Genomic DNA, 12,196 nt, shown 5'->3' on the forward strand with positions numbered 1-12,196 from the left:
TATACCTGATATGGGTTTGTTTGTTTTTCCACAGGTACATTTTACCTGCCGTGTAGGTGCTTGTTTCTCCCACAGCAGCTCGGTGATCTGAGTAACCCTTATTCACCGTTCATATTCCAGCTAGTACGCTGGTTTAGAGGTATGTTCAGCCTGCCTCCCCGCAACTCAGGCACCCCTCTTGCACCTGGTTGGGAGCTGGTTGTCCCCACTTCCCCCAATTTGCTCACGAGTTAGGGGCTCACCATTACCGCCCTGTAGTGCACATATTCTATCCAATTGAGTGCACATCTGCCTCTCACCGCCTGGTAGCAGCTCACCTGTCACCTTTAGAGACTCTGTCTGGCACCCCCTTCCCTTCCCTCACCTTTTGGCGATGAGTCCCACCACTGGTGCACAGGCACCCACACATTTCCTGCAAACTTTGACCCTTTGATGGTCTTGCTCCCACATGCTCCATTTAATGCATGTTTAAAGCACCACCCCTAAGTGTTGCACCAATTCCCTGGTGCCACTACCCCCCCCCCTTTTTTTGTGCACTTTCCCCCTCATTGATTGTTTTCTATCCCCCCCCCCTCTTTTTCTCCCCCCAGGAGACACCAGCATCTTCCTTCCCGTTCAGCATCTAACTGAAGACGTGGCAAACCTGTTTGCATTCCAAATCACGGTCCTGAAGAAGATGGCTTGAATCTCCTACGCCATTGAAACCGGTCGACCCCTTTCGGTCATGAGGGCTCTCATGACCCATATTTGATCTCTTCGACACCTACATAAGAGACGCAATCCTCTAAAAACCATTCACTGTAGCACACTCATTACTACAGAGTGAGCTACACATTCTAATAAGAGCCTTTTTTAGCCCTCCAGCCCCCTGGCTGTTATTTTACCTCACCCACCAGTGGTCTCTCCACTAGTACTGTTACATACCCCTACCACAGTGACCTATGGGTACCATTAAAGTTGCACACTCTGGATGGAAGGTAAGCAGTTGACCTGATTCGCAGGTTGGATCCACGTTCAAGATCAAGCAGCCTCAAGATCTAATTTACAGTCTTGTTGGACGCTGCTCAACCCTCTGGAGTTTACCACTGTTTTAAACGTTTTTGTTGGACGACCTGTGTCTGTTTCCAGACACTGCCACTAGTATAGAAGGCTGAGGGATAGTACTCTCCTCTATATTTTTTTAGTAGGCGATACACCACACGCCACCCAGGGACAGGCACCCCCGCCAGGGTCAGGGTGTTCTTCCTTAGGGTTAGGTACGCCGAGTCGGGTGGTCCTCCCCCTTTTCATGTGTTTTGAGTGTGAGCACTCTAATTGATTCATTTGTTTTGCATACCTTTGATGCACCTTGAATACCTACCTTCCTACAAAACCGTTGTTGTTGTGTTACCATACGTTACCTTGTTAACGGTTAAAAGGATGAACACGGTGTACCGTGCACCTTAGCTGTATAAGCTTTCCCTGTTGTTTTCTGGTCCAGAGATTATGTCATGACAAGTTAACTTTAGGTATTTTTTTAGGGTACGTTTCTGTTTCAGATTGTCGATTGCACATGTTTTGAGATTTAATATTCAGAGTATTCTATACGTTTGTATTTTTACAATGTTGTTAAAAAAATATTTGAAAGGGGGGGTGATGTAGTATTCTTTGTTGGAACCTTGGCTCTCCGCCTGCGTCCGCCTCAGAATGTTTGTGTTGGAAGTGCCGGGTGGTTCTGGACGGTTGGGGATTATGAGTGAGAGATGGATGGAGGCGGTCGCAGTGCGGGGCGCCGGCTGGCTGAATTGTAAATAAAACTTACTGTGATTCATCCGCCTTGCCTCCATGGATACCTCACATTCCTATGGGGAAAATACATTCTCCTGATTTCGGTGCTGAAATCTCCATCTCAGGAGCTTCAGAATGTTGACATGTCTGGAGCTGTGCTCACACTGTTGCTATATTTTCTTTAAATCCACCTCTCAACCTTTTGTTACGTCAGGGAAGGTGAAAACATACTATTTTATTTTTGGTGGATGAGAGTCCATTGAAATGCATGGGTAAGGATTTGGCAGCTGAGTGGCCAGATTCGAAGGTGAGAAGGCATGAGTTCAGATGCGATGCCTGATTATTTATTTAAATTACCAATCACCGCTCTTGCCAACTTATGACGCTCTCGGTATCAAAGAGTCATGTCACTATTACAGTGACGTCAATTGATATGTACATTTGGGGCCATGACTTCTTTGTCGCACAAAGCCTCTTAAATTGCAGAACTGGCCCCGTTTCCTAGCGCCACGCTAGCCCGCTTGGTCGCCCCTTCTCGCTCTCATATTTCCAGTCATAGCATGCTGTCGTCTACGCCGATCATCACTTTGCTTCGGTTTGTTCTAGGATTCCTTGTTCCCGTGATGCTCGGCACGGGACGCATGCGCAAGGTCTCCAGCTGTTCGAAGCCGAAGGACTGCTAATGGCGGCGACGGACCCGGGTGAAGAGCAGTCGGCAACAGAGGGAGCGGAAATCAGAGTGGGCACCGACTGGTGAGGATTGAAAGGCAGGGCCACCCAAGAGTCCCGTAATTAGAAAGTCAATGCGCATGCGCCAATACGAAATATGGCGCCCTTATTGAGCGATTCCATGGAAAGTGCATGCGTAGACCACGCTCGTCGTTGTTTACTGATCTGCTCATTACGCTTTTTCACGATCTACGGAACATATTGTTCTCGAATTTTATGGTAATTTCGTCACGCCAACTCTCTGGTCTGTTGTCCGTTCACCCCGGCCCTAGCTGTGCCTCTCCTGCACCACACCGTCTCCGTCTTCCGTTGTTTTTTCTTTCTTTTTGCCAGCTGCTCCGTCATTGCCAGTCAATGTCCCAGTCATTGATGATCTCAGATCTCATGGGAACGCTGTTACTGCACCTATTAGAAAATCCTAAACTCAAGGATATGATGCCTTGTATAAACAATAGGTTGAATGTTTTATTCTGCCCTGGATCTGTAGAATTGAACATTGGTTGTGTCTATGCTGTATAGGCAGTTCTCTCCGAGTACCTAAAAAGTGTTATCAAGACAGTGTGTTCCAGGAGACTGTGAGGATGGTAGGGTGGGGGATCTCATCCCAGGTGAATGACGTTATTGTAAAATTCTAGGCATGTTGGTGGGCGTTTTTGTAAATGCATTATTCAGCGAACGTTCCCAGGAGAGACACCGTTTTACTGTAAAGAGCCATAATTATCTGTCTTCACCGTGTGCTGTTTTCATTGTCACTTTCTTGTTCTGTTTTTTGGTGAAGAGACTTTTTTTTGTATGTCTGGCCCTCCTTATCAAGTGGCCTATGTCCCTCCAATGCAAATAAGTGATATTAGTACACTCATGTTGGCCGTTGGCCAATCAGCTTTCAATGTTTATATGCCATCAGGGATTTCTCAGGTACTGCTGATAGATGTTGATGCTAACAGTTGTGCTTAGAGAATAGTGGTGCATGTCTGAAAGAGCTGTCCTAAATGCCCGTTAGCAGGGATTTTCAGAACTACCATTGGTGTAGCCTTGCTGAGAGGCCAACCAAGTGAATGATCTAGGATTGTTCACACTTGGTTTTACCAAACTCTCTATGGGCAGTGTGAGCTGGGCAGTATGGGAGACTTGTTAGAGCAGGGGTTTGATATGTAGGTATAATTAACAATATTTGGACATGGGCAATTAATAGAGTTCCACACTGATGTTTAAAAATACTTTGGTAAAAATTAAGAATACTATACTCTACGCACACTAATACCTACACATATGTATACAATAGGTAGCTCCCAAAGAGGGTCTATGTAGTATTTTACACTTACACACAAAACAATCTGCTTATATCCATAAGGCAGTTTTCTTAACTTAACCAGTCCTTACCTAAACAGGCAAGTAGAGTTCCAGCTTCCCAAAGGAGTTCAGGCCACAGGTACCAATCTTGGAAGGGGGGGCGGTCAGGAATTCAAAAAAGTACACCTGTACAAGACATTGCCAAAGCCAACAGGTAAGTTATTTTAACACTTCAGGAAAAATAGGTTTGTGAAAAGAAAGAGGGTCCCTCCCAACTCCTAGACACTGAGGGGGCCCTGTTTGTTTGTTTGTTTGTTTATTTATTTGATAATGCGCGCCAAGCCCTTAGGCAGCTGGGCGCAACAGTACAAGTAAGTTCGAAGCTTAGTTACAGTGCCTGGCATAGGCTATTACAAGCAGAAGTAGATTACAACAAGTGATATAATACATACAGGGTCATATTGGGTCAGCATTAGCGGAAGACGATCTAGAACTCCACTGCCCACGACCAGGTAAGGGTAGTCTTAGAGAAAGACGTTACGGTCATGCAGTCACTATGGGACGAGGGTCTACGAGAATGGTACATATTCTCAGCAGTTTGAAAATGCAAAAAATTACCACCCCGACTAAGTAAGGATGGCTGCTGCCGACCACTCGCACAGTTGTTCTGTTGCAGGTGGTTTAAGTAGCTCTGGCTAGTGGTGGTTCCTGTCTCCGAAGCAGATGCGGTTACAGTGATGCCCAACTGGAAAAGACTGCAGCCGCTGACGACAAATATTGCTACTCCCATGATGAAGGATAAATCTCAGGACGCTGCAGACCCGGCGAGTCAGTGAAGAAACTGCAATCAGGGGTCTGCATGCTCAGACCTTTGTGACGGTACAAGACAGGTCGCAGAAAGGCACATCTTTAATATACAGAGCAGCTTCCGCAGTTAACAGGGTTCCTGGGCCACAAGTTGGAAGATCGACCATGTGTCAAATTCCAACTTGAGACAGTGTTCGCAGCAGTGGTGGTGCCTCCTCAGGGGTTAGTCAAACCCCAGGAGAATCCAGGGACTCTTCCGAAGTCCACCAATGGCAGGGCAGCATTGCAGGTCATGAGACTGATTATGCTCCGTGTCTAAGGGAAGAGGGGACCAACAAAGTTCTTCCCTCGTCGCTGGAAATAAAGCAGATGATCAATGGTAGATGCCATGGGCAGTGCTGGTTCCTTCAGCTCCAGTACTCTGGGTGTTATAGGCCCAGCATTCTCTTTACAGAATTGTTGCTCCAGTGGGCAACGTTGAATTGCTTCCCCCCCACTCTCCTCTTATCATGAATCCAGACTGAGGACTGCCTCAACCCACCACTGGAGGATCAGCACTATTCAAACAGTTTCAAAGTGGATGTCCAATCATGGACATACATCTGCCAACAACAGACAACCCCTGAGAGAAATGTGGATTGGAACCATACAATCCCATTCCCAGTTCCAGCAACACAAATCACTGACCAGGAATCCAAGACTGGATCTAGAGAAAGTGTATGTCCTTCCTTGGAAGTTTCTAGGCAGGAAGACAGCCAAACAGCAACATAGTTAAAGGCCAGGTCTTGAAACGAGCAGCCAGTTTAGGTGTACAGTACCGAAAATGTAATTATTACTTTAATAAATATGGTGTACGATAGTGCACTGGAAACATTTGTAAAATATGGTTCACTGCCACAAGGTTAGAAAATGTTGCATTTCACTGAAGGCGGATTATGTTTCCAATTAAAAAGACATATATAGGAAAAAAACAGGCTATGCAAAATGTAGAAACTGGAGGAAAGGCCACAAGGCAAATCTGCTCCAAAATGATTCAGAGGAGATGTTGATGAAACTTAAGAATAAAAACTACTCTGAATTTTGGCGATTAATAAGCAATCTGGCTGCGCCACAGGATGCGATGCAAGCTTCTCCAATATCTGAAGAAACATGGGTAAATTATTATACAGAAATGTTTGCCAACACTAGAGTGGAAGTGGGGAAAAAAACAAGAAAACTTGATGTTGTGGGAACTGAAGTTCGACAAACTTGACATTTAGAACTCGATCAAAAACACCAGTGCTTCGAGAGCTCCAGGCCCAGACGGTCTTACAAATTACACGTTAAAATTAAATCCTGACGAATGGACGAATTTCTGTGTTACCTTATTTGAAAGAATAACAAGGAAACGGGAAACACTGAAATCATGGAAAAATGCCATTATTGTACCCATCTTTAAAAGGGAGGACAGATCCAACCCAAGTAACTATCGCCACATCGCCTTGCTTGACGTGCTTGGAAAGATCTATGCACGCCAATTGCAACAAATCTTGCTAGCATGGTCAACTGAAAATAATCACATCGACCAGCGGCAAGCAGGTTTTGTAAAAGGCGTTGGATGTGGCTTAAATACACTTTTGTTGAACCTATAAAAAATGGAAGCAATTAGAACTAACGCTCCAATTTATGTGGCATCAATTGATTTTTCGCATGCTTTTGACAGTGTCAATCGACAAAACCTGTGGGACAAATTAGAGGCATGGAAGTGTCCAGCTAGTCTACTTGCTGCAATAAAAGAACTGCACTCGAATACGACCATTCAAGTTAGACTAGATCAAAGTGGCACCCTGTCCGCACTGATTAAGACCTATAAAGGTGTAAAACAGGGCTGTCCCTTGGCTGCAATTATCTTCAATCTTTTCATCTCTGATATTGGAGACACATTAAATTCGGTAGCAGCCTTTTCACCTAAAATCTATGGATCGCACTTAGGCTGGCTTATATAGGCAGACGACTTAATACTCTTAGACGTCACACCCATCGGACTCCAGCGAAGTCTGAATGCCCTTGAAATGCATGTTAACAAAAATTGACTTGTCATTAATAAGCAGAAATGTGAAGTCCTGATATTACGAAATCTGTCAAATCATAAAAAAGATCCAACCAACCTATCTGCCACCTGGAAAAAACAACTCTCAAAATTTCACCCTGCATCAAGTGTTTGGGATCCCTAATTAGCTCCAATATAAACGATGGTCCATGGGTGGAGGCCACAAAAAGGAAATGCCAACAGTTAGCCTGTCAAGCCGCTATAACAAACCGAAAATTTGGCAAATTTTCTATAAAGCCCATGATCGATTTCTATCATCAAAAGGTCGTTCTGGCATTGATTTATGGCGCAGAAAACATGTTGGGTTGTCCGCATGAGTTGTGGAATACATTGGAAAACAACTTCTGGACCAGAGCGTTGCACCTTCCTATGGGCTGTCCTACTAACAACCTAAGATATGAATTGGGTTTGATATCGATACAAGCCAGGGTGTTATGGAATGCACTAACGCTGTACAGGAAGACCCTACTACCTAATCCAGTTCCTCAATTCAAAATCTTACAAGCTTCAGCGTCTGATCAAACGAACACAATCCTTTCAAAATGGAGAAACTTATGCACTGAAATTCTGGTTGCATATAACATAAAAACCACAACTTTGCTAGAAAATCCAGACAAAGCCAAACTAAAGTTATGGAGAACGGACTGGCATCAAACTTGTGCAGATCGCGCATGCTCCCGCCTTATGAAAGATGTGCCTCCAGAAGCAAGAGAATATGAAAAATTACAACCCTACCTGGCTCAATCACTGGATCAAAACTCCAGACTATTATTTCTGCAATTTCGTCTTAACCTTTATTTGACCAAAGATCGCATAAAAACCTGGAAGGGGTATGAAAACTCTAGTTTAACTTGTCGGTTCTGTGAACATCCTACAGAGACTCTTAAACATCTGATCTTATTCTGCCCAAATTTTCAATCACTACGGACCAAACTCAGCCTAGTTTTGTTCCTGAAAGATCTAAAAACTTCATTAGCTGATCTAAATCCCACACCTGCCTTGTCTCCACTAGACTTTTTTAGTTGAGCAACGAGAAAGTATGGAATGACCTTAAACTCATCAAGCGATGGTGTGAGATCTTATGATGTGATGTAACTGAGAGCAAATATTTTAAAGGTTTTATTTCTGAAACCAAATAAAATAAAAAAATAAAAAAAATAAAAATTAAAAATGAAAAAGACAGGAAAATTGAATTGGGGAACAAACTCTCCCTGCCTTTACAACAGCCTTAGGGACTAGCCAGTGTCCACAAAACAAGTAAGTTGAGCAATGGAGTGGAGCTAAAAAGGACTCACTCACCCAAAAAACAGGCAGCATATCAAAACGTGGACAGGGATATACTGAGCGTTCTATCTAACTGAATGGAGGGAAAGTTGCAAAAAGGAAAAATGTCCCTAGCATTGTCCAGGATTCATTCAGAATTGAGTACCATTGTGCAAATGATTCTTGTGTGACTCCTTTTTGTATTGCTTCCACAGGTGTGAGGAAAATGAGGTGCTGCGTGTAGGTCACAGGTGAGGGACATGGCTTAAGCCACTCAAGTCACATACATTTTTTAAATTAATATTTTTTACACCCAGTCTCTCTAAGCATGGGACCGGGATTCAAACCTGTGTTGTTTTGCTTCCAAGACAAACGAGTGGCACCGGAGCTATCCTCCGAGCCCAGAGATAATATGACCTGCCTGGTTGTTAACATGGATGCCACGGCCTACCAAATTGAGGGGCAAGAAGGATCCTCGCAGCAGTGACCATGGATGTGAATGAGCTCTTCCCATCACAAAACTTTTCACAAATGTTTGAAATAACTGAGAAATAAAGCAACACCCCAGACTTGACAACACTAGCCTTTCTGCAGGTCAATAATGAATGCATTTATTTAGCATGCTTTGACATTCAGTCGGTCATCAAGCTTTATTAGTGTGTTAGCCAAAAAAAAACAAATAAATACAATAGACAATCAAAAAAAATAAACTGACCAGCAATATTTGCAAAAGAACAACACATTCAAGAATCAGGAAAATACAAAATGAACAAGTATAATTATTCATAAAAATGTGTGCAGCAAATAGTCATTGGGGTGAACGAGATTCAAGTCAGTACATAATCAAGATCTAATTAAGGCACTCATGGCATCACACATTTTAATTCTCTTTGTGGATATATTTAGATAAAAATTATACCGTTGTCAGGCTACTAGTATCCTTGCAGTGGTCTAGAACATCATCAACACAGCCACTTTCAGCCAACCTAAAGAGTGGGAGCAGATATTTCACACAATAGGACTTGTATCCCTCACAAAACAGCAAGAAATGGACGATGGATTCATTGCCATCTCCACAGACCAGCTAAGTGTTACCCCTTGACCCTTGCCAGTTCTGCGTAAATTAAAATTATGCAATTTTTAGGGTGTTAAGGTGAAACTGCCTCTGTCTGTCATACTAACCTTGTGTCTCACCAGCGTATTTCTGCCGATGCCCGCCCCTTGACCTCCTTGTATCCAGGTCATGTGCACTTATTCTGATAATCTTGTATGTCTATAATATGTTGTAACCTGCTCTAAGTCTCTGGCGCCCAGTTACCTTCGGGTTCGACGCGTGGTATAAATAAAGAAACGAACAAACAAACAAACTGCATGTATAGCGATCAAGCATATCGCAGGAAATTCGTTAACCTTGCATTATCCACATATAAAACATTCCAGGGGTGGTAGGCCAGCTCATTAATTAGGCAGACACGCAGCTTTCAGTTTCTATCGCCTGGCCGGTCAAACATCCACCGGGTCTATCTCAGGAATTATCTTAGAAATAATGTGTGGGGGTCAGTAATGTGTTGTGCTCTTGCCCCCTGGTCGGGATATCCCAGCAGGAGTGTGGCAGACAGCAACACAGTTGCTTGTTGGGAACTGCACCCCTCTCACCTGCAGAGCTGAGATTTACTCTGTGGGCACTATAGGAGGACCCCAAGAGGAGCATATATTTTCTTTAACTTTGAATATAGCACTGCTGAATAAATGGGGAGCCTGTGAGGCAACCTGAGCAAAATTACAAGAAGTACGAGAGCCAAATGGTCCTCTTTCTCATGAGTTCCAACTGGAATTGGGCAGTAAGTGCTGATGGACCCACATCCTCCCAGAAGTGCTTCTCATGAATTGTGGGCAGTATGGGGCTATAGGGCCCTTCTCCTCCCCTCACTGGAATGCCAAATTTATTTAGGTCATTATGAGGTTGAAGGACTCCCCCCTACCCCCCCTCCATGTATAGTGCTTACGTCACCTCACAGGGTGCTAAAAACGTCTCTGTGTAGTACATACATGTGCTCCTTACTCCCCCTACCAGTCATTTTGTTAGGTGATACCCCCAGCATTCTGGCACCACAATCCCACTTTGGGCTCTACTCTTTCTAGTCTGTAGACAGTCTTCCTTTTGGGTGCCTTACTTCAGAAGTCTTTGAGCCAAACCATTCAGGTAGTCTGTAATTGTATGTTAGAGGCTTCCTTCCCAACCTGTGGTGGTAATCCCCAGGGACCTCCACAATGGAGACGTCCTAGTCCTGGGACATGTTTAAGTTCTTCCCTTACCTGAAACCAGTCTGATTTTAAAGTCGCCAATCACCTTCCCTTCAGGACTCTCGGTTCCCAAATATCAAACCAGTTATTCGGACTTTGGCCTGTCACCTGCCACTCATGTGTCTCCTAGCAATGGGTCCTTGACGCAAGCACGGTGCCAACATATGCTCGCCAGACGGTAAAATAGATTACTATCCTTTATTGTTGGTTGCTTGCAGTATAATCCAAGATGGTAAGAGCGACACCGGAAACATCCTACCCAGCAAAAACAGTTAGCTCCAACTGCCCAAACACAGAACGTAGCGCCGTACTCAAACACTGCACGTTCTGATTCTACAAGCCCAGCAACACCCTCACGTGCACATCATTCATCACACATAATATACATAACGACACATCATCCCCCGTTCACTATTAAAAGAAAAAAATTCCTTATAATGCATCAACCTTACATAACGTGTGGCCAGCACGGATTGTACCCATTTCAACCAAACACCTTACCCCCAACCAGGTGCTCACCTCACATCACTAAGATATGCAGGCCCCAGAATACATGCCACCAACTAAACAAAAATGTTATAAATTGGATGACACTTCACATGTAGATTCAACCCCAAAGCAACCAAAAACAACCCCTCAACCAGAGTACACAAACCAACCCTCTCCGGAAGCCCCCACCCACGAGAGCTAAAAATAACAAAACAGAACATCCACCAATCCCAAGCTTCCCCTTGGGAAATGGGCCTGCCACACCCATAACATACCCCAAAAAGAACACACTAACATTCTAAGACAACAGACCTGCCACGTACGAGTACATTCCCGCTCAACCCAGAGCAACTACCCGCTACCTACTGAAGAGCCCGGCCACCTTCACACTAAATTCCACCCAGTACCAAGAGAAAAACATTACAGTAGTTCACACCAGAAATCCCAACCAGCAACTAACTCCCAACACAACCTTGGCCCCAAGCCATTGCCAAAAACACTTAAGTACCCTTGACATGCAACCAAAGCTGCTGTCGTCCTCCTCTATCTACTAATAAGGACAAAACTCCATAGGCCCCACACAAGAGTCACCTACACCTAAACTCTTGACATAGCTCAAAACTACCACACGAAACGGAAGCACCACAGGTGATTCACTCACCACTCTTCCACAATCATGCACATGTTAACGACCAAATAAAGGTTACATATCTTTGCACATGTATGGACTATCAAACCCAAAACACCCCACCCGTAGGAACTCCTGGGGATTGGGAAAACAAAACACCTTGGAAACAAAAAAATTCCTAATGAACCCGACCCAATGACTTGCCCACAGTGAAATAAACATGTCATTTTGAATGTAAAGTCCATGAAACAGTTGAACCACCCCCAAAAAGTCCAACCTGTCGAACAAAATTTCATGGTAAAACAAATTCCGAACACTCAGCTACCGTCCATGATGAAAAATGTGAATACATTTTCCACATAGTCCATGCTGAAAAAAAAACTAAAAGAACAATTCCCAACAATACTGAACCCCTGCATCATTAAACATTCCATCCAACCGGTGACGTCCAAGTACAATGAATACCCTACATTGCAGACAGATTAGATGAATCCCACCCTGCAAAGAAAATCATACGTTAATTACCATAGCGTTTGCCGAAAATACAATTCACACACAACAGGGCCACAACACATACCACTGCACATATATTCATGCACACCATACGCACCAACACGGCCCATACAAAGATGCAACAGAGGCCACGAACGTTACCACTCACACGCACTCACAATGGCCTTGACAACGCGTAACAACTCAATCCTCACTCAAAGTGAGTCCCTTTAGATCCATGTAAAACTCATACAAGTCCGGATCAAAGCCCTTGAGGCTGTTTAGCAGGGAACAACATCCATTGCAAAGTTCCTCCTTACTGCATACATCCGCTCCAC

The 12,196-nt window shown here is 44.1% G+C and overlaps 1 protein-coding gene across 5 annotated transcripts in view; it reads left to right on the forward strand.

Moving 5' to 3' along the window:
• Positions 1 to 2,367: 2,367 nt before the first annotated feature.
• Positions 2,368 to 12,196, forward strand: part of UCKL1 (uridine-cytidine kinase 1 like 1) — a 378,995-nt gene continuing 369,166 nt past the window's right edge. For all 5 annotated transcript variants that reach the window (XM_069650850.1, XM_069650854.1, XM_069650849.1 and 2 more), the window contains exon 1: positions 2,368 to 2,520. In XM_069650850.1, the coding sequence (XP_069506951.1) occupies positions 2,450 to 2,520 (71 nt within the window). In that variant the 5' untranslated portion in view covers positions 2,368 to 2,449. The remainder of the gene's footprint in view (positions 2,521 to 12,196) is intronic.

Source organism: Ambystoma mexicanum, chromosome 3p (assembly GCF_040938575.1).
Source record: "Ambystoma mexicanum isolate Mex_15411 chromosome 3p, UKY_AmexF1_1, whole genome shotgun sequence".
NCBI lineage: Eukaryota > Metazoa > Chordata > Amphibia > Caudata > Ambystomatidae > Ambystoma > Ambystoma mexicanum.